Source organism: Rattus rattus, chromosome 15 (assembly GCF_011064425.1).
Source record: "Rattus rattus isolate New Zealand chromosome 15, Rrattus_CSIRO_v1, whole genome shotgun sequence".
Classification (NCBI taxonomy): Eukaryota; Metazoa; Chordata; class Mammalia; order Rodentia; family Muridae; genus Rattus; species Rattus rattus.
Window position 1 is genome coordinate 21211824 of NC_046168.1, and position 23621 is coordinate 21235444.

At 43.0% G+C, this 23621-nt stretch overlaps 1 protein-coding gene across 1 annotated transcript in view; it reads right to left on the reverse strand.

The window, feature by feature from the left end:
• Nucleotides 1–9117: 9117 nt before the first annotated feature.
• The window catches only part of Asxl3 (ASXL transcriptional regulator 3), a 104773-nt gene continuing 90269 nt past the window's right edge, over nucleotides 9118–23621 (reverse strand). The window contains exons 8-11 of the mRNA XM_032886225.1: nucleotides 22384–22489; nucleotides 16666–18616; nucleotides 11111–13157; nucleotides 9118–11076 (exon numbers count right to left, since the gene is read on the reverse strand). Coding sequence (XP_032742116.1) covers nucleotides 9374–11076; nucleotides 11111–13157; nucleotides 16666–18616; nucleotides 22384–22489 — 5807 coding nt within the window. The 3' untranslated portion in view covers nucleotides 9118–9373. The remainder of the gene's footprint in view (nucleotides 11077–11110; nucleotides 13158–16665; nucleotides 18617–22383; nucleotides 22490–23621) is intronic.

A 23621-nucleotide genomic window follows, 5' to 3' on the forward strand; every position in this document is an offset into this window, starting at 1 on the left:
TTCATATATGGCTATAGTTTGAAGGGTATTAAAAGTACTTTCCTTTAAAATATTAAAAATAAAACGGAGTATGGACTATAGGAATAATCCTGAGAATTTAATGTGTTAGAGTATATAGTTAAAACTTCTAAAATTTATACAAAGATAAATATCTATGGGTAGAGAACAAGATTTATTTATTTTTGAGATTGTATTTTACTTACAATATTACTTCTTTTTTCTTCTCTCCCCAATCACTTCCATATACCGCTCTGCTCTCCCTCAAATTCATGGTCTCTCTCTCTCTCTTTTCTTGTTTTCATATACTAAATCATTTTTATTATTTTATTTATTTACATTCCAAAGGTTGCCCCTTCCTGGTCCCCTCTCCCCAAGTTCTTTACCCCATCACCCCTGCCTCTGAGAGAGTGCTCTCCCACCCACACATCCACCCTCTCCCACCTTACCCCTACAGTGAGAAGCTAGATCAGGCAGTCCTCTGCTATATATGTGTCAGGGGCCTCATATCAGCTGGTATATGCTGCCTGGTTGGTGGCTCAGTGTCTGAGTTAGCTAAGTCAGCTAATCTAGGGGTCAAAGTTAGCTAAGACTGCTGCTCTTCCTTCTTGGTAAAGGAAAGATGCTTTTGTGCAAACTTTTCTTTCCAAAAGCTTCGCTTCAGAAGTACTGGGAGTGATCAAGGATCTGGTTTTATAGGCAACTGAGTAAAGCTGGAAGCAGGTGATGACATGGCCCTCCCCAGGGAAGAGCACATCTATTCATTATCCAGTGCTAAATAAAAGGCCAGAACTGAAAGTTTCTCTCTCTCTCTCTCTCTCTCTCTCTCTCTCTCTCTCTCTCTCTCTCTCTCTCTCTCACACACACACACACACACACACACACACACACACACTCACCATGTTTTGGACACAATAGGTTATATTTAGGGATGTATATGTTGTATATGTATATACAAATATACATGTGTATTCAATATCAATTCTTTAAAAAAAGAGATCAGGGGTGCCTATGGAAGACTAACAGGAAGGACTGAAGAAGATGAAGGGGATGGCAACCCCATAGGAAGAACAATAGTGTCAAGTAACCCAGAGCCCTCAGAGCTCTCAGAGGCTAGGCCACCAACCAAAGAGCATATCTGGCCTCATCCATGGCTGCTGCTACATATGTAGCAGAGGACTGCCTTGTCTGGTCTCAGTGAGAGGGAATGTACCTAATCCTGTAGAGACTTGATGCCCAAGGGAAGGGAGATGCTACTAGGGGTTGAGAGACTTGAGGCTTCAGGGAGTGGGGATGGGAACATGGGGGAGGGGGAAAGGAATGAGGAACAGTTGAAGGATGGACCAGGAAGGGTACAATGACTGGTCTGTAAAAAATAATTAAATGATGGTGATGATGATGGTAATGATGATGATGAGAAACAAAGAAGATTGATGAGGGAGGAAGGAGAGGCATGGGGCTAGGTGAAGAGCGAAAAGAAGCTGGAAGAAGAAAAGAGTCATCTCACTAGCCCAGAACTTCAGTAAGTAGGTTAGATTATCTGGTCAGTGAATTTCCAGGGATATTCTTCTCTCTCTCTCTCTCTCTCTCTCTCTCTCTCTCTCTCTCTCTCTCTCTCTCTCTCTCTCTCTCTCTCTCTCTCTCTGCCTCTGCAGCACTGGGATTACAAGGGCACATCACCATGCCTGACTTCTGTGAATCTAATAGAGTTCTTCATCCGAGGCATGAGTTTCGCCAAATGAGCCAACTCTCAGCCCCATCCTGTCTTCCTGGTGCTTGACAGGCATTCAATCAAGTAAGAAAAACTATTACACAAATAGCACTCAAATTTCAAGATTTTTTAAAAAGTTTTAAAGTTTTTATTTTGAATGTTTCTTTTCAAGTTACTAACCGATTTCCCATAGCTTTTTCTCCACAGAGAAATCTTTGATATAAATTTTATATAAAAATGTGTATTACTGAAAGCAAACAAAAATATTTATGTTGAGTCGACATAGGAAGGAGTCTTCTAAAGGACGAAAAGCTATGAAATACCTTAGAGGCGCACGTTAGAAGCGAGTTTTGGGAACTCTTCCTGGGCCTTTCAATTTATTTTGAGATTTGAAATGACGGGCAGATATTTACAATATTTAAAAATGTTTGCCTAATTGGAAACACATAGTCACTGCAAGTCCATGGGTTGAGTGTGTTCAGAAGAAGTTCCTGTTTCCTCATTGCTGAGGTGATCCCACTGTCTTAAGTCAGGAAGAATTGGACACCAGACACCAAAACGTTAAGCAAAATGTTAGTAGAGCCTTGGTCCTCCACTGGATTTCCCTGAATTCCTTTATTACTGAAGAATAGGAAGTAAACGTGTGTCTTGGAATCAGATGGATTTGGGTAACAAGTGAAATCTATTTTCAACTTAGAAGCTTGTGGTAAATTCAGAAAATAGGTGAACCATATGTAACTTTCAAGTGTCCATGGTGTTTTTTTGAAAGTAGCCAATATTCTTAGCCTTATGAGGAGAGCCAACTGATCTGCTTAGAAAAAGCCCAATGGGGAGTTTCAAAACATCCCATTATAGTTTGGGAAGCCTACTTTGAACTGTGCAGAATTATTTCCTTCAAGTGAGGGCTGAGGAGTTGGTTCAGCAGGTAAAGCTTACTCTGAAAGCATGAGGTCCCAAATCTAGTTCCTCAGGATTCATGTAATTCCTGGGGCATCCACAGGTACCTGTACACATGCATATTCCTATATACACATATAACCCCACATATGCAAAAAAGCATACACATACATCCATACCACACACATATGTACTCCTGTGTGTGCGCCTTTGTGTGTGAAGGAGACATCTGTGTTGTGATATGGTAAATAATAATTGTGGATTAAAATAGTACCATAGATATTGACTTTCCCAATAAAGCACACAATGCACACAGCATAAAGCCTCCTCACTGACAAGTGCAGATGCAGGGGCAGCTTTGTCTACACAGAATCCCGGCCAGTCACACAGGTTTGCTGTCTTAGAGTCATTGCTTAGTTTGTTGGGGATCTCTTGGTATTGGTCAATTCCTTACAGGATTAATGGTTACTTTTACCATCAGTTTTCCTTATGAATAGGTACCATGATGGGATATCACTCAATACAGCTACAAAACTTTATTTGAAGTAAAATTGCCAAACAGCTCAGGGCACTCCTCTGATCAGTGAGCAACAACGTGAGTGACTTGGATAAAAGTGTTCTGTGGGACTAAGTCACTGCTCACCTTAGGGTTCTCCATTAGACATTTGTTGACCACAACTTTTCATTTTTCTGATCATTCTGAATAACTGTGTTTGGAAGTTGAGATCTAAGTAATTCAGGGCAAAAAGACTCTAATTACTTCTATGGACTAAAAAATATCCAATTGTTTTATATAGAGGAGAGCTCACAAGTCATTGTCAAACACTTTCCAAGTGAGGCTGCTTCTGGGTTTTTTTTTTTTAATTTATATTTTGCATGTACAACTGTTTACCCTTCATACATGTTTTTATATTACATGAATGCAGTGCCTGTGGATGCCAGAGAGGGTGTGAGATGCCCTGGTTCTAAATTACACTTTGTTCTGGTTATATTTGCTGGTAATCAACCCAGGTCTTCTGCAGAACAATCGATATTCTTAGACACTGAAAAATCTTTCAAACCCTGTTAGTATGCTTCTAAAAGTCTTACCTATCTTTGACCACAGTGAGAAAGGCACTTAGAGCTAAGGAACCACCAGACCCAGATAAAGGCCATGATTGGACATACATTATTTACATCCTAAGAAAGATTGCTACTGAAACCAGGCCCATTAGTAATTAAAATAAAGGAATGTTTACAAAAAACTGTGTATTCATATCCATCTTATGAGAATGAATAAATTAAAACATGTAAACATTCATGTCATTTTTAAAAAAATGTCAGCCTAAGAAATAAGCTGTTCAATTTCTAGGGACATTTTTTATGTGTGTGCGTGTGTGTACCCTTGGAGTCCTAAAGAACATGTTGGATCTGTTGAAACTTGAGTTACAAGTGGTTGTGAGACATCCAGTTTGTGTGGGAAGAGGTGAAGAAGGGTAGAGTTCCCCTACAGGAGAAGCAAGGACTCTGAACTATCTCTCTAGCCCCATAGTTTGCTTGATTTAATATAGTGAATTTTGGACTAGATTAGGTCTGTGGAATAATGCAACATGATCATTTACAAGGGGCCATGATTGTAAATAAAATGAATTATGTTAAATGTTTTAACAGTTGCTGAAAATAACAGAGTGCAATTTAGATCCGGGATCCAAAACCAAGTATCCTCTTTCGCCATCTGGTGGTGAAGGAAAATGATTTCCACGTGCAGAAAGCACACTTGCACTCAGATTTAACAGCCAATTACATTTAATGGTTTCTGATTCATTTTACCAGAAAGATATGCATACTTCCTTACCCCAGATAAACATGCCGGAGGCAATTTTGTTCTAATGGTTCATAACGCGGGATACAAGTAACTACAGCCCCAATCGTTCAGCTCGGATACGATATTAACCAGAACAATTCTTTTAAGATTGCTTTCATTTTGTAATTTAAGTTAATTCTGGCAGTAACAATTTATTTACATGAATGCTTTTTGATGTAAGAAATTAAGATGCTCATGACAAGGCCCAGGCATTGCTGTGGACGGTATGCTCAGCAGACACCACCAATTTCTGATTTCACTCTGCTAACAATGGTTACAACCAAACGTTGATAGTTCCTCACACCAGGAATAAGCAGAGATAATTCAACGGTATGTGCGTGTTTTCCCAAATAGAGCGTTCAAACCTCATCACATTCACAACGAAAAATGACAAGTATTTCGTGTTTTCATTTCTTTATTTTCTCCAGAATATTTTGATATGGAAACCAAATTCTTACTCGGAGAAAGGGGGAAACATAGAAACATAGAGACGGACGTTCCATTTAACTTACATCATCATGAGCAGTCACTTTGTAGGCAACACTTTTTATTCTTTGTAGAAAAGAAATTAAAAAAAAACAAAAACAAAAACAAAAACAAAAAAACCCAAACAGCACCATTAAAGAATACATGATCCCTGAATTCTAAACAAAACACTGCCTAAAACTTCCTGTTGAAATGCTTGTCTCAGCCAGTCACATTTAGTCAGGTATCAAAGCAAGCGTAACGTGATTCCGTTGTAGCAGTCTCGTGGATCAACTGCACCCCCTCCTGAGGGCTTTACACACCTGTCTGAGTTTTTCCTGTGGGAATAATATATTCTTTGGTAGAGGGCTGAAGGAGGGTCTCACTGTTCTCTATGCTGATAGGAAATGTCTGTGTACAATCAGGGCCTTGGTCCCCCAGTCTGTGTGCGCCACGAATGGTGTGTTCAGGTTGACTTCACATTTTGCTGTCACGCTGGAGGAGTGAATTCTGCCTTTGGAAAAAAAAAGGCATCACACGGCTAATATCAAACAGATGTAAACATTTAGAATACTGACCGAAAGAAGGGACAGACACACGAAAACGAATGGTACTGAAAACAAACCGAGGTCGGATTTCTGCAAAGCAGGGAGGGAATACAGCAGAGTCGGGAAAGGAGGGGAACCAGGTAAAGCACTTTTCTGGAACATTCGTGAACAGCACAAACACAACGAATTCTCTCTACAGTCTAGATTATTGTGTGACTATAAAATATAGTTCAAAGCTAAATAGTGTATGCTATTTAAAAAAGCAGCTCCTTTAAATTATAGTAGAAATGCCGTTTGCTTGCTAAACTGTGACAAACATGAGAGCAGGAGGCAACACGATTCTTACAGTGACATTTTGGCTACATAGGCCCCTGACAGTTGATGAGTTCTGTTCCAGGACTCTTCACGTTGTTCTCGGGGAACAAAGATGGACTTGAGTCTGAGCTGTGTGTGTTCGGTGGGGTAGCTATCCCAGGCCGCTATTAGGATGCCGAGCGTCCACACCAGGCTAGGACCATAGAGGACTAAACCTGACTTCAGCATCTAACACCCAGGCTTCATCACACCCCACGGGAAGAAGCAGGGAGACTGGCCACAGCAAATCCCTCTTTTGAAATTGTGCGAGTGTTTGTAAAGGAAACAGGCTTGCAGCATCGTGAACTTAAAAAAAAAAAACAATATTTCGGACTACATTATAAAGCACCACAGACACCAGGCGATTTCTGTATGCTAATTTTTGAACTGAATAAGAAGATCCAGGTCCAGAAGTCAGCTATGCCTCTATAGCTCACCTCAGAAATAGACATCGCTATGAAGTCTTTCTAGAAACCTGGCTCAGCGTCAGAGGTTTTCAAGTCTGTTTTGTAATGCTGGGCCTTCACAGGGAAATAGTCTACGTAACTGTAGTGCTCGGGTCACTGGATTTTGCATTCTTACTTTGGGAAGGATAAATATTTTCATTTTGAAAATGAAGTTTGCATCAGAATGCTTTTATTAACATGCCCATTAACTAGCTAAATGTTTTATGCACCTCAGGCATATGCATATAACACGGAGGGAGATAAAGCATGGCCGTTTCCCTCCCTCCCCTGCTCCGAAAGTGCTATTTTGAGAAATACATCCTTTGTGATTAAAAATAAATACATGTTACATGTGCAAGTTCTGTTCCTGATAGGGGACTAATAATGCCCGATGTTCAGGAAAATGCACATATGAAGTTTGCACATTACATCACTGTAACAGCATAGTCAATGACATTGTCAAGTTGCACACACGCGGAAACACGTAGAATCAGGAAGCCGAGAAGCTGCTCGCCTAATTCAGATATGCTGGCTTTTATAGAAAGGTGAAGTGCATACCTACAAAATACCTCGCCGACATTTTGCTTCTGAATTTCATTATTGTAGTCGCCCCAATGATACTACCTCAGGAAACCAAGCCGTAGAATTTGAACTGGGGCAGAAAAGGAAGATGTAGAAAAATTAAGATCTTTGGACCTGGGTGACAGAATCCGTGCACTATCAACATTAGAATCTCCAAACTTACTATGTGAAAAATCCAGACATACAGAAGGACACTTTTCTTTATTCCCGGGAAGAAATTGGCAGGCAGTACTCAACAAAGGTGCAACTGACAGTGTGCTCAGTGTCCCTCCAGCCTCAACTGTCCCTCTCATACAGAGTGCAAAGGCTTCGTAGACTTGGGTTTCTTTAACAGGTGTCAGGTACTGGCGTTGTAGTTCAGAATCTGCTGGTGTAGACAGTATCTGACGCTGGAATAGCAGCGATTAAACAGGAAGGGGTTGGCATGCAAGTGTCATTGCGTACTGGGCTGCCCAGCTGTGAGGCTAAGAGCACAATCTTCAAAATTAAGATGATATCATACCCAAGCAGACCGTAAGGGCATCACTGATAAGCACAGCATGCAGACACACCCTGGCAGGGCTGGCAGTGCACCACCCAGGCCTTAAGGCTGCAGTCCTGGGGTGTAGCTGGCTAAACAAATGCACTGCTGGCTTTCTCCACTGTCAATTCTGTTAGCTTTAATATGGAAAGGCAGCAAAGAGCCCGAATCAGCCACAGGCAGGCCTTTCCTTGCTTTTCTGTCTTAGGAGGAAAGGATCTTTCACGTTCAGTGCTTTGTTAATGTCTCTGTCACCTAAAGAAATTTGGCAACATCACAATAATAAATTTAGAGGGGAAAAAAACCCCACCACAGTTGGTTATGTTTTTTTGTTCTTGTTGTTTTGTTTTTGTTTTTTTTAAATGTGGCTTTTGTTTGTTTCAGGAATGTATTTTCTACTCATTCTGGTTAACTTTTAAGATGCATTTTCAAGGAATGTCAAACATGTTTACATTGAAAAGATGACCCCCACATGAAAATATCTTTCACTCTTACCCTAGACACGTAATTTTCTTCCACTCTGAATTCTTTTAACTCTATAGGCACAACCAATGGGCTAATGGCACTGCATTTTGTGCTATGAATCTCAGTTAAATGGGTGTACTTCTCCTTCCTTTCATCTTCCAGTCGTGAACCTGTGCTTTTGAGCTTGCTTTGGGGAACCGAGCCTCTCGTCAAGCACAGCTGTCTCTGGAAGGCAAGTAGTCAGTATATGGAAGGAACTCAAGTCCTCCGTTTTTACCGGATAAATTCGAAGGGAACTGTGTGAGATGCAAGACTCCCTTTCCAGTTCCATTCTCTTAGGTACGAGCAATGAAACAGCGACACATGCAGGAGGGAGCATTTTGTTTCAAATAAGAGTTACTTCAGAGTCAAAGGCAACTGTATAGAATGTGAATCAAGAGGGAATAAATGGTTCTGAAAAATGTCATCATTCATACTGCCTTCTGTAGTCATTGTCATCAATGACAACTGTGAAGAGAGGTGGCCAATCTCTGGAAAGGCCAGGGTGAGCCTGGCATGACTGAGGGCTGCATCAGCTCCATGTATGCCCGATTTCCATGTGGTATTTGGAAGAGAGTGAGTAGAATGGCTAACATTCGATATCATCAGCCCACAATAATGCATGTACGGCATTTTATTGTTTGCTTTTAATATTAGGTAGGGCACAGATTTTCATATTTGCTCTTAAAAGCCACATGTGGAATGCCACGATACTCATGGGCCCATGACTATGTATGAGTCAATGGATCCTACAGTTTTGAATATTCAAGGGCTACAATCAGACCACCTATTGAACAAAGCCCAGTTGTCAAATCAGATGCAATACATATTCAACCACAATTTGTGGACAAAATCCAAAGCCAACTTAGGTTTCCTGCCAGTCTCTGAGAAAGAGTAAGAAGGGAAGAAAGGGGGATGGGGCAGGGGACTCCACAGACACATCCTTCACGTACCTTCTGTGATCAGAGGCAACATAAGGAATCACATTTTTAAAGCAGGCTCCCATTCCTACTCTGACTTGAAGCACTGGGTAAGGGTAGGTCCCCCAGCATCACTGCAGAAATGCTTGCTCTGACGTCGAAACTATGGAAGGACACCAGGCTAGGCTGGCTCGGATCATGCTTCTCATAGTTTATCAATAGCTGCATATCTGGTAAATAGGCAACTTGCTATGCCCTAACTGTCTAGGCCTGGGTTGAAAGAAAAAAAAATCAAAATAAAAAAAAAAATATGAGGCAGTGACCTGTGTTCACAGAAACACTCCAAGCTGTGCATCGTGACGGAACAGGCAAAAGCCATTCACTCACGTGCCTTGCATCATCCCCTGTATGAGAAACATAAGAAAATGATCACCTAGAAGAAAAAAAACCAAGATGACTTACTTCTTAATGAAAATGTCGGCACAGAAGCCAAGGCTGTACTTGACTCCTTGCTAATGACGTTAGACTTTTTTCATGTTAAAAAACTGGGGTGCAGGGTAGGGGTACTGAATCCTTCCCTCGGCTCTTATCGGACAACCAGGCAAGCTACGCAAAGTTTGGATGGACCTATGCAGTCGTCGTGGCAGAAGGCACCACAGCCTTTGCACACAATCATGGCTTTGAGGCGGCAAGAACATTTCAGCTCTAACTCATCTGCGTTGCTGTTGTCTGCAAAGTTCTGAACTGGCATCTGGGTGGTCTGACCTGCCAGGCCGGTGGTGGTGGTGGTGACAGGGCTGGAGCCACTTCCCAGAATCCCAATGGACTTTTCAATGGCAGACGCTGCCCTTTTGAAATTTGTGCTCCCAAAGTGTATGGTCGGGTAACTTCCACAGAGCGGCTGTTGCTGGGGTACTGGTAGTTTCTGAGCAGCTAACTGGGTAAAAGGCTTTTGGGGCTCAGAGAGTAAGAAGGAAGAAAAATCTGCATTTTTTAATGCAAAAGCCTTCAGCTGCTCCTTCACTTCATTCTGGTCATAGGGAACCTGTTTCATGCCCAGTTCACAGCTGCTGCTTAAACTTTCCTCAAAAGAAAGAGGTTCTGACTTGATATTGCTACATATGCCCGTGGGCTGGGGCCAACTAAGTCGCTTAGTGGTTTCCATGGTAACTGGTGGTTGCTTTTGGTCAGGTGGGACTTCTACAGTGGGAAGAGGTGGAGGTAGTGGAGGGGGTGGAGGGGGTGGTGGGGGCAGGGCCAAGGGTGGAGGGGGTGGTGGGGGAGGAGGTGGGGGAGGTGGCAGTGGAGCGTGGACCACCGCTTTGCTTGGCATTGTGTGTGTGGTGCCTCCCCCATCCTCGCCTTCTTTTATGGGCATGTTGGGGGACAACATATTGGCTAGTCTTAGCTGGTGAGGTGCTGTGGGGAGATTCACGTCTCCCAACGCTTTTTGCTCAAGATGCCTGTTGAAGGCAAATGCGTTGCAGCCCACTGGGGTCTTGGGAGAGTTCTGTAACAGAGCAGCAGTGGGAAGAGGACCCCTGGCGGCCATGGGCATTTGGTAGAACTGCTGTCTATGTGAGGTACCGGTGTCTGCATGGAAGCCTTCGTTTTTGTTCACGTGGAACAGGCTCGGCTGGAAGCTACATGCAGGCAACAGCCGTTTTTGTTGTTTGACCTCAGGGCTGGGCATGATCCTGTTGGCCATGGAGGGCTTATTGAGCCGTTCCTGCTTAAACGGCTGGCTGTGTCCTAGCTGACTCATGCCTGGACTGATGACACAGGGGACCGCTTTGACATCGGGCTCCATCGCCATCTTCCCTGGCTCGCATTTAACTTGAGCATGGTCTCCCACCGTCCTGGCTGCTCTCTTTTTGGGATGGTTTTCTCGCTTCCTCATTTGGACTGGTGCTAAAGTCCCTGCCAAATAGCCCTTACCATCTGGATTTGGAGAGCTGGACGGCACTTCCGCCATGCTTCTCTCCAGCCCTGTCTTACCCACTGAGGTAGTTTGAAGGGGCAGGGGGAGCCTATTGATCTCAAGTTTGGCTCCCAATCTTGGCTGTGGTAACACCTTTTCCAGGGGCAGGTTGCCCTGCAGTAACTGCGTCACCAGTGGATTATTAGCTTCCACGGAAGACAGGCGGCAGCTTGCGCTACCTGCACTTGGAAGCCTCTTCAGGGTGTCGGTAGTCAAGGAAATAGCTTCTTCCATGGGGCTCGTGGCAGAGGACTTCATGGCCTGTGTTTGTTGTGCACTGTTTGTCGCCTCTGTGGCTGGAGGAGGAGGAGGAGGAGGAGGAGGAGGAGGAGGAGGAGGAGGCTCGGGGGCCAGGGAAATCCTCAGTGTCCATTCTAAAGCCCTTGTCTACTTCATGAGGTTCGGGCTTCACAGGAAGACTGACGTTTGTGATGAGATTCCTAGGGTGGAGATCTGACACGTGTGCATAGCTGGCATGTTCCATTTTTACAGCCTTCAGGCCAGTCGGCTCTGGATGTTCTTTCTGTTTACTTGAGCCTGAATGACTAACCACGGGCTGTGCTGTGTTTCTCATTGGCTCCTCGCTCCAGCAAATCCGGTTTCCTGGGTTATACTGATTGCTACAGGCCGCGTCTGTTTCATTCTTGAAGGTACTCGAGTTTCGTGCTGGCTCAGCAAAGCCATGAGTAGGTGTTGTCACTTCGTTCAGTTTATCTGGAAGAGCAAGGGGCAATTCTCGGAGACCAGTGCAGGTGGCTTGCAGGGTCTTGCAGTCCTGTTTGGCCGTAGAAGCAGCAATGAAAACAGAACCATGGTCAAGCCCTTCACATGCGGCCTGCTCAGGTCTACTGATGACAGACACCTGAGGACACGCCACAGGCTGGATGGCTATGTCTGTCCTCACTGATCTAGTCTGGGGATCCAAGCTTGAGTCTCCACTTTCGATGGAGACAGTCAGAGACAGATTGGAGGTCAGTGTCGTGCTGTGGTCCACAATGACTTTACATGGAATTGACCTGTTTATGGTTGCTGGGACAAAGGCCCCTGGTGGCTGCTGCGATGTCTCAGAACTGTCTGTTCTGTTTCGAGGCCCTGGATTCTTGTCCAAGCTCTCCCCACTCAGTTTGGGGGGACTGCTGTAAGTGTTTACAGTGAGCATGTTTCCTGCAAACATTGCGATGGGTGGACGCGGGGCCAGTGAATCAGTCACAGCCACCGAATCACCGCAGCTGAGGGCTGTTCTCATGGTGGTCCCCATGGACACGGTGGTGGACTGTTCTTCACTCCCAGGCATGGCTATCTTCTCAGAAGCAAATCTGTTATTGATCCCTGCGGGGGGAATCAAGAAAGAACTAGTGCAGAGATGATTTGGCAAGTTACTTCCAATGGGGGGCGCTGGCACAGAAGTGTACTGATTGGACATTAGGTTAGCAGCCTTGCTACTGGGTACGAGCAGGGCCTTCCCGTCCATGGAGTTAGACTGTCCAGTACCTTCTGGGGCAGCAGGGATAGGAGTCCTGTTGACACATTTTGGTACAAGGGCTATGCACGGAGCGTCGGATCCCTGGATGGGTTTCAACATGCTTATGTTACAGGCAGAAATCGTACTGTTTGCACTGTCAACAGACATGAGGACAGACGATTTGTCAACAGGACTCACAAAGGGATGCTCTTTAACTGCTCCAGACACAGCGGTGCTGCAGACAGACATGGGGACGGGGTTGAGGGGACTTTTATTAAGAAGCATGGGTACACTGCTATTTTCAGAAGAGGTAGATGAAACAATTTTCTCAGTTAAATGTGACACAGGTATGTTGTCGTCAGAACTATGCACAGACAAGTCAGTGGCAGTTTCTGGAATCTGAGGTGGGTTCAGAGGCTGCTGTAATACAGTGGTGGTCTCCCGGATGTGTGTGGGCTTGCTGCTAGGAGATCTGCAGTTTGGATTGATGATAATGACACCAGTGGAGCCTTCCATTTTTGTCTCAGGGGTAGGAGAGGCTTCCATATTGAGAGATTCTTCCTTGGTGCTGACAATGGGTAACCGGGTCTCCTTGGAGGTCTGGAAGAGGTGGACTCTGGACTGATGTTTTGCAAAGAGCTTAGCTTTGGTCTGCTCTTTGATGTGGGCCAGGGTTCTTGCCTTTCCACCTTCTCCTGGGCTTCCCATGGCTCCTGAGACAATGCTCGCTGCAGCTGCAACTGCAGCGGCTGCAGCAGCCTCACGCTGGGCCCGGGCTTGTTGAGCACGGGCCTTGATATCTGCAAGGGTCCTGGCTCCTGTGTTCCTCCCACTGCTGACTGATGTGCTAGTGGATGCACGGGACTCTGCTTTGGAGACTGGCTGGCTCTTAATGATAAAAGGTGGCCCAATTTTAGAAAGCTGTATCTGAAAGAGGAAAGAATAAAAAGATATTAGTATGCACCCAGAGAGGAGGGTGGTGGAGCCTTACGTCAAGGTGAGGAGGAAGAGGAGGAGGAGGAGGAGGAGGAGGAGGAGGAGGAGGAGGAAGAGGAGGAGGAGGAGGAGGAGGGGGAGGAGGAGGAGGAGGGGGGGAGGAAGAGGAAGAGGATGGGGAAGAGGAGGAGGCAGAGGATGAGGAGGGAGAGGAGGAAGAGGAGGATGAGGAGGAGGAGGAGGAGGAGGAGGGAGAGGAGGAGGAGGAGGCAGAGGAGGAGGAGGACTATAGATATAATTCAGTTGATTCAGTGCTTGTCTAGTGTGCATGAAGTCCTGGGACATATCTCTGTAGTCCCAATACTCAGGACATAAAGGTAGGTGGTTCTCTATGATCTTGTATCCAACCTCATCTACAAAACTAGTTCCAGGTTGCACAGTGAAATCTGATCTCATCTTAGGCTATCTATTGAACTTGAAGCAGGCTGGACCTCCATGAAACCTCTGCCTTAATAAAAAATGGTTAGTGGGGTGGAAGTAAGCTGTACTGGAAGTGGGCTGAAATATGTCTCAATGCCTGCAGGTAGATTTAGGTCATAAACAGAATGTGCAGTATGAATATGACAATGAAGATTTTCATTTTGAAGGCATCAACCAGTATTCTTTTAGCAACATATTAAGAATATTCTTAAAGTTATGTATGAATGAAAGCAAACTTCATGCTTCTTAAGACGAGATTAGCTCACACATGGTAGAGCACACTCGTAATCAGGAGGCCAGTGACAATGTGAGGTTAGCCTAGGCTACATAGTGAGTTCTGGGTCAGCCTGGACAACATAGAAAGACTATGTCTTAAAAAAATAGATGATACATAAATAGATAGATAGATAGATAGATAGATAGATAGATTATACATAGATAGACATTGATAGATGAATGCTACACCCCATATATCCATATCATATCCATATATATATATGTATATATATATTAGATGATAGATAGTCAAAAGACTTATACTTACTTTAAAAATTATATTCCCTGCTAGAGAAAAACAAACCAACTGAGATGTTTATACCTAGTTTAATCTTACTTCATTTAATTCAAAGAAAACAGCTCTGGTCAAGAAACCTGGAGACAATTTTCATCCTGGGCTTGTCCAAAGGTGACCATCCTTTGGAAGATCACTGTGTGCCTCCATGGCTCTATGATCAGATGCTGGTATAGTTTTGATAGACTCTCATAAACATCTGACATGCTGCCTGACATGGATGCAGAACAGTGACTGTTTATAAGCTCAGTTATTTCTGGTCAGCAGCTCTCTGTAGACAGAGAATGCTGTACTTGAGCTGTGTATTGTCCTGACATTTTAATAAAAGCAGGGACGGGTGACTTGGCTACTCTTGCATTTCAAAACATGTGATTTGGGTGACTTCTTTAAACATTGATCATCTGCAGGGATGCTGTACCTCTCCCAGTCCAGTCTACACTGCCTACCCAGTCATGCTATTTAATAGGCCAAAAAGTCATCATCTCACTTGGGGGACACATACAGCCTCCCATGGTAAGGCTGTGATGAACCAATCACTAAGAACACCTCAAGAGTCACAATTTGGGGGCTGGAAGGGCTCTGTTTGCTGTCCCCCTTTCAAACTTAGAAGTTACCTGCCCACACTCAGAGAGTGACAGAGAGTCTGTAAATACCTAATTTGACTGTTCACGGGTATGTGTTCTGTGTTCTTCCCCTCTCCATTTAGAACAAGACTGTCCTAGAAGACTTATATATTTCTCTAAAACATATATGTATATTGGCTTTATAATTCCTGGATGGGTACAGGATCTTCCCACCTGGGATGTATTTGTGGACCTCTAGATACTTCTCATCTGTCTGAGAAAATTTTTGTTCTTATGTACAAATTGCTTATAAGTCATGTCCTCCAATCCATAGTCAGGAATCACTTATTTGCCAGAGGCATTACATTTTTATTTTTAATATTTATTTCCCTTAGTCTAAATAATTACAATGTTAAAAATCCATCTAAATCTGCTTAATCAAGATGTTCAAGCCCCTTGATACTAAGGGTGTAAATTTCTTTCTGACTTTCTGGAAACACCTATCTATCATACACATATCTATTCAACCTATTAATATGTATTTAAATAAAGTGCATGGCAGTCTGAACATCAGCTTCTGATTACAAAAGTGACACTGGCATAGCTAACAAAGTGTAAAGAGCACATTTACGCTTTTCTTTCTATGGTTTATAGATTAGACAGAGGAGCACTTTATTAATTGGTGTTTGCAGCAGACCTTTAAATGATTAGATTTATTTAATAGGCATTGATTTATGAAGTAGAATAACCACAGCCACACTCTTAAAATTCAGCCTTGTGAAGATCCTGAATCGCCTATAAAATTGGGTGTAGCAGAGCAAAATTAAAAAGAACTGTACTTTTTAAAAGCTTAATATGATTTTAATTCTACAGTGACCTGCGATGTGGAAATCATCCACTGTACAAAACATAAACTGAAATAGACCAAGGCCACAGACATGACAGAGCAGAGCAAAATTTGTAATCAGAGATTTCTTTTGAATCAACCTTAATCTTTATTTTTCTCACCCATCTACAACTTATTTAGGGCATGTATCTTCTTAAATGATCCACTGATCCAGACAAAAATCAAAGTATCTAAACAGGGCTATCTGTCCAAAAAGCCTTATAATTTGGTGACATCTGAGAACTCTTTAATATTTTGGAAACAAAATCTCAGATTTATTGATATATCTATTGCACTCTCTCTCAGTTCATAAGGACTTTTAAAATTTTTGCTTAAGAAATATTCCAAGGTGCCCCATAAGTCTTTATCTGTGACAGTAGCAGTAGATGTTCAGTGTTTGTTGGGTCTTTGTCTCTCAATGCCAGCTCTGCTCCTGACCCAAACCTATAGAACTTTAACTCTCTTTTTTACTTTCCCAAGTTCCTCTTCTGTACTATGGAATCCACACATTTCCTGACCTTTCTATGTTCTATAGGGTCCTCTAGGCCCCGCCCTTCTCTACATCGTTCCTAAATCCTGCTTTTAAACATATTGATAATTCAGCTTTTCTTGCATGGACTCAGTGTATAGCTTATTACGGTTTTTTAAAATGCACGTGTATGCATGTGTGCTGCACTGTGCTTGATAGTACCATGAATACCAGAATGTTTCAGATCCTCTGAAACTGGAGATAAAGGTGCTGTTGAGCCATCGGGTATGGATGCTGGAACTGAATATGGGTCTTCTGCAAGAGTGGTAAGTGTCCTGCACCACTGATCTCTGAAGTCTCCTCTATTCATTTTTTTTAAAAAAACAATTTAATGTTAGAGTGAATGGGAGGAGTTTAGATTCTAGTTTGCTATGTGAAGCCCAGAAAGAGAAACATCTACATAACTTTTGGAAATTAAGTTTCTAAATCTAGGGGCCATATATCTGATGGTCGGTTTTAAAACACCATACCTTGAGAGGGGGAACCCTGGGCTCCTCTCGTGGTGGCTGCTCTTTCTCAGGAGGACTGCCAGACGCCAGGTTCCGGGGTGACTGATCGTCTTCTATCCTCGCTCTTTTTTCTTTACATATCCCAAAGCTGTGCTCCATGGTTTTCCTCTTTGAGATCTCTGACTCCCTATTTTCATTTCTTATGCCATCGGGTGACTTGGACGGCTCTGATGTTTTGGAAGTATGTGAGGTCTCCAATCGATTCAGAGAACTGGTCTGTTTATGCATTTTGTTTCTTGAGCCTTCTAAAAACGTAGCCTTATCTACTGATGGCACATAGTGCTTGTCCTGTAGTTTAGCTGGAGGAAGCTCCTTTCCCTTGGTCTCTGTTTCCTCAGAAAAGACGGGGACCTCCAATGGTGAGGACACCCCTCTCTTTTCAGTTCTTTGCAGAACGCTATGGTTTTTAGCTTTTGTCATTTCTGTAGAAGGAAGTTCTGGGATGGAAGGGGTATAGAGCTTCTCCATTTCAACATGAGAGTTACCAGGCTCCTGACTCAGAGGCTGACTGTGCGATTCTTCAGGTGGAATTGCTTCAGGCACCATGGCAGAACTCATGTTGATGGGTTCTGGAATGGTGGACAAGGGCTTTGAGTGGGAGAGAAGGTTCTCTCCCAGGGGCGTAGTGGGGATGGAAGGTTCCTCTTTCTGTGGAGAGATAGCTTCTTCAGACCCTGAAGGTGAGTTTCTCTGTTGATGCACCATTCTCTCATTCACGGAAGAATTAGAAATTGGAGAAGTCTCCGCAGGAACTGGCAAACTTGATACAAAAGGCGTCTCGGAGGTGAGAGGCATGGAAGATACTGAGGAAGTCTCTGATGTCAGTGGTAAATCGGACACTGGAGACGCTTCAGACGTTAGAGGTACGTTGGATACTGGTGATGCCTCTGACGTCAGAGGCAGGCTGGACATAAGAGATGCTTCTGAGGTTTCCGGTGAGGTGGCTAATGGAGACACTTCTGACACCATCGATGCATGGAGGCTCTCCCCAGTGGGATTTCTCTGGTGGTACTTATCTGTATTCTCAGTGCTGGACACCTCAGAACAGAATGTGGTTTCCAGAGAAGCTGGAGTGCATGACTCTTCAGATGTGGATTGTGTTTCCCCACCCGGGGATGGAAGGCTGGCACACGCTCCCTCTGGGCTCTCAGAAGAGAAGGAATTCTCAGAGATACAAGCATTTTCTGAGAGCTGTTCTTCGGGGTCACTCTGTAGCTCCATATCTACAGCAATGCCCTCATTCGGAAGTTGGCTTTCCAGAGAAGATGGCCCTGCTCTCAGGGCCATGGCGCTAGTTTCTATGGTGGCTTCTTGATCCTTTTGTTCTGCATCAAAGACATGGGTGACAGAAGAAGGGCAAGGAACAAGAGAGTCACCGATTTCTAACTGGTCAATAACAACCGACATTTCTTCCTGGGGACATTCCAATTTCTCGTCTATCTTCACTTCGATGTGAGGTAAGGTGTCTAAAATATCATTCATTACAACACAGGACTCCAAGCTGTCTTCGGGGGCTGCTACCTGGGGTTCTTCACAAGAGGTGGCAGGACTTTTAGACTCCTCAGAAAACTCAGGAATTGTCTTCAGATCCTCATCTTGGCATTCGTAGATACTTGTCTCCACCTCCTCTGCCACTTCCTCCTGAATGACAGACTCCTCAGGGATAAAGATATCTTCTGTTTCCGATTCTGTCATTACGTCTTTCGCTGGAACTTCTAACATAGGGCAAATGGTAGTGCAGAAGTCAGGCTCCAAAGACGCCGAGCTTCTCATGACTTTTGGCTGCTGTTCTAAGGCAGCCTGTGCAGAAGCGCCCGGAATGCCAGAGTCCCCGTGTGAGGAACTCCCCTCAGCTCCTTCATGGTTTGGTCCAGAAGTAAGCTTCATAGAGTCTTCTCTGGACATGCCCAATCTGAGGAAGAATTAGAGACGTCATTGTACAGACATGAAATAAAAGGCTTGCATTGGATCTCTTACAAGTTCAGTATTCAATAAAGGTAAAGGTATCAACTTAGTCACACAACCACTCGGCCTCGTGGTTAATTTATGTTAAGTAGCTCCTGATACAGCTTCAGTGCTACCACTATGCCTAACAGAAGCTATGGCTAATTAAGAATGGCAAGTTTTGTTTTATAAGTAAGGAGTTATGAATCTCAGCAAGTATTAGTAAAGGGAATTTAAATGTTACAAATAACAATGAATCAGAGAATATGGCTAGAAAAATTAAAGAATAGATACAAACCTAAGTTTGAGTCATAAAATAAAAATGTCTCTGTAATATAAAAATTATGAAGACTTTAAACCATACGGTGGAAATAATTAAATAAATGGGAGCTTAGAGGCATAATTCAGATTTTAAAATTGAAATGATATTCAAAGATTAGGTATCTTAGAAACAATCTAAGAAATGCTACTCAACCTTTATCTTACCATCTAATCGACTAATTAAATATGAAGATGATAAAGCAACTTTGAGTTACTAAAGTTAGTCTACTAGATGATACTTGTGTCAGTCAAAGTGTGTGCACACCTTCCTGTGAAGATGTTCCATACAGGACAGAAGAGAAAAACTGCAAGATTATCTGTCCTAATGTTGAGTCCCCAAGCCAGGCTAAGTAGATACAGTGAACATGCAGTGAGTCACTGTTTTCTTCCTATTAAGTTGCAGCATCAGCAGCAGATGGTAGAGAAACACATTATAAATGAAGCCAAATTAGGGTGCAAAAGCGATATTCTCAGGAAACCTTAGAGCAATGAAACGACAAATAGGGTCAGTCCCCTGAGAGGGGTCTGGTGCTGTGCTGGATCTCCCAAACAGGGGGAGTCCAAGTGATGCAGGAATAGCAAGAGAGAAGAAGCCACTACTGTTGTGTGTCAGCTCTCCAATATGAATTAATAAGGTAGTAAAGATCAAAGTTACGCGATGTCATGATGGTAAAAAAAAATCCAACGTAGCAATGATCGTCTACAGCCCTGGTTCTCAGCTTCCTAATTCTATGACCCTTTAATACAATTTCTTATGTTGTGATGACTCCCAGCCGTAAAATCATTTTCATTGCTGCTTCATAATTGTGATTTCCCTACTGTTATGAACCATAATCTGATACACGGGATATCTGCTATTTGACCCCAGTAAAAGGGTCATTTGACCACCAAAGGTTGAGACTCACTTGACTACAGCAGGGAAAGCGTCTAGGGTATGATCTTGTATTTCAGAATGTGATAAAGGTTGTGCAAGGTTGTTACTTGTGTTATGGTGGCTGTCATCTTCTGTGACAATGCCTCTCCCTCAAATGTGCTTGGGAACCTGGGAGTATCCAAACTTCTTGGATAAAATGGGCATATTTGTGAATTTTTATGAGAATTTTTTTGTGGAATTACGATTTTTGAACAACTCATTGAGCAGATCATAACATTTAGCTTCATGTTTCCTGCTACCTACCTAACCTTTTATAATATCATCAATGTAGGTGAGCTATGGGAGGGCTTCAGGCTTGTACTTCACACTTTTTCAGGCTTCCAGGCTTTAGGACAACCTAGCAAGCTTCTACCAATGTGAATTTCTGGGTTCTACTCCTAGAGTTGCTCCATCAATACACTTCACGTGAGTGTTGGAATCTGTGCGTATGCTTAAATAAATTATATTAATTTACCTCTATTTAGTTTGGCGGATGTGTATGTGCATCTAAGAACCCTGCTAGAGAAATCAAAGAAAGACCTCACTGCTTAGAAGTATTTATTGTGGGGCTGGGGATTTAGCTCAGTGGTAGAGCGCTTGCCTAGCAAGCGCAAGGCCCTGGGTTCCGTCCTCAGCTCCGAGGGAAAAAAAAAAAAAGAAAAAAGAAAAAAAGAAGAAGTATTTATTGTGAATGAGGACAATTCACCAAGGCCGGCCCATGCTGAATAAGAAGCTTCTTTGTGTATGTAAATGTGTATATGCAAGTATATGCTTTCACGTGTGTGCACATGAGTGTATGCATGCAAATAGTAAAGGTCACACTCCAGTGTTATTCATCAGGCATTAGTCACATTGGCTTTATTTATTTCTATTTTATTATTTATTTATTTATTTATTTATTTATTTATTTATTTATTTATTTATTTATTTATTTATGTGTACATAAGTGCATATGTGTATATACATACATGTATAAAAGCCAGAAAAAGACATCTGATCCCTTGGAGCTTGAATTATAGGTGTCTTCAGAATGGGTGGTTGGCCATGTGGATGTTAGGATCCTCATGGTTACATGGAAAGAGCTCTCAGCTGCCGAGCCGTGGGATCGACTCCCCCGCCCCCCCCTTGCTGGTGTGTTCGTATGCTGTGTATGCATGGGACTTGTGTTTCGAAACTGATTCTTTCACTAACCTTTGAGCTTATCAAACAGGCAAGGCCAGCTGGCCAGCATCCCTGCCTTCCCAGGGCTGAGATTATAAATGGTTCTGAAGCTTCACTGAGCTCCTCGTGTGTGTGCAGGAAGCACTTTATGGACTAGGTTATCCCGCTTTGCACATATACGGACAGTCTCTTTAAGACGGATTCCTTTAGTTTGCTGAAAAGCTCAAGTGGGATTCCTGGGGGTTCTTTAACCACTAATAGGAGATTTTTATGAAATGAAACTGAAGGAAAGAGACGATGTTACTGGAAGTCAACTCTGTACCTTTGAAAGAACATTAGTCAGCACAATTTCCTCTGCAAAGACCTGGAGCTACAAATGGATCTCCATTCCTAGAAATCTGGTTGTCTGGGACAGATTCTTCCCAAACAATCCTTGCTAAACAGGATGCAGAGGGAAAGCTGCCTTCAGGTTCAGTTCCTACCATATATACCTGCGGTTGCTATTGCATAGTTTTTAAAAGCATAGTCAGAGAGAAGGTTCAGTCAGCAGGTAAAAGTCCTAGCCATACAAGCATGATAACCAAAGGCTGACCTTCAGAACCTAGGTAAAAAGCTGGACAGAGTGGGGAGCACATGTAATGCCAACCCTCTTATGGTGAGATGGGAGGCAAAGACAGGAGACTGTCTCAGCTGAACGCTGCAGGACCAGCTAGCCTGGAGAATGTAGTACAATGGCAGAGACCTGGGTGACACGCAGCAGTTGTTCTCAGACCATTAGACAGGTGCTGTGTCAGGGTGTTCTTCACGCACATACATCATACACATGTACACACTAAATAGAAAAAACACTAAACCAACATACACACGCACTGGAAATGGTAAATTAAACTGTACTCTCAGGCTCTCTCCAACACAAGAGCTAAGCACACACTAGAATGGGCACCTCAACTCATCATCTGTAGGGGACAAGCATATGAATTAAATGTGTCTCAACTACATGCCTTCAGCATAATTATTAATGAAAATACTTGGATTCAAAACTAAGGGAATTTTATCAAAATCCACTTAAGCAAACCACAGATGACTTCTTTGAGATTCCATGTGTAATTTTTGACCTAAGATGGTTTCTCATGCACATGTTATAAACCTTGAAAGCGCATTTTTAAAATTTAAGTGCTGATATGCCACTATAATTTTACCTGCAATTTCGTTCACTGGGGGACCATTGCCTTTTATCACAGGATTATTAAGTTTTACAGCATATGAGGGTGCCGTGGGAAGCAGAGAATTACATTTTCATTTTCTTATAGGAGAAATAAGAGAAAATCTCTAGTACTTACCTCTCTCCATAAAACCTCTCAAAGAATTTTTCTTTCCAAGGTTCTGTTTTCTTTTCCTTCTCAATTTCTTGCCTTATTCGTAATTGCATTTCTGGGGTAAACTCTCCTGGAAAAAAATTGGCAATAAATTGAATTAAAATGTGCATGTCTTCTGCCAATCCGGAAAGACCGCCTGCCATTCAGTTGGGTAAACTTCACTGGACGTTAAAAGTAAGAAGCGTAATGATCACATTTCTAATATTGCCCCTTTTATGAACACCACTCAAATGCTCATTTCACGTTAGACCAACTCTAAAACATTTGGCAAAGGTATTGCATACTATGGGCTGGAAACGAAACCATATATCCACTGTCCTGGAGGAAATCATCCTGATGGAAGGAGAAGGTGCATAATGGACTATGAAATATTGTCCAAAGCCTAGTACAGGCCATAAGAATAATATATGCATTGAAAGTAGAGACAGGACAGCACTTAATTTTCCCTAAGTCAATTAAAGAGGATTACATTTAGGGGCTGATTCTTGAGTTAGCTTTTAAAGGATGATCAGGCTTATGTCCGTGATTAAATCACAAGGCACGGAGACGTGAATATGCATATTTATGTCCTTTTGAGTGGTCAGTTCTGAGCAGAATATAGGACGAAATTAAGTAATAAAGGAAGGCTGAAGCCAATTACCCAATGCACACTCTATAGAGAGATGAGCATTTCCTTCAGGAGACAGGAGTACCTCATCGCATCCCATGGGGGAAGAGCACGGATAGGTAAACAGTCTGGAAAGACGAGTGTGCAAAGCGGTGGAGAATCCATCAGTCTCCTGCCTGAAGACCCCCAAATGGCATGGAGGGAACGATGCAGGCTACAAGGGGGCAGCAACAATGGGGAGCTAAGAGACATCAGAGAGAAAGCAGAGGCCCAGGTACTGTCCAAGTTTTGGATACCCAAGTGTGAGTGTAAGGTGACGGTTCAGAGAAAGGAGGAGGAAGGAGAGAAAAGCAGGGGAAATCCTAGCTTTACAGGCACCATTTGGAATTTAGAGTGTGTAGAACAAGCTTGTGAGATTTATAAACACCCAGGGGTGAAGGGAAGGGACCAGTCAGAACAGGAAGCTTGTAGATAGTATAGGAGCTTAAACTGGGTGGCAAACAAGGCTGCTTGGAGAAAACGTACTGTACAAAAGAAAACGTTATGTTTAAAACATCATTATTTACTATTAAAGAAAAGGAGCTTCCAATGGAAT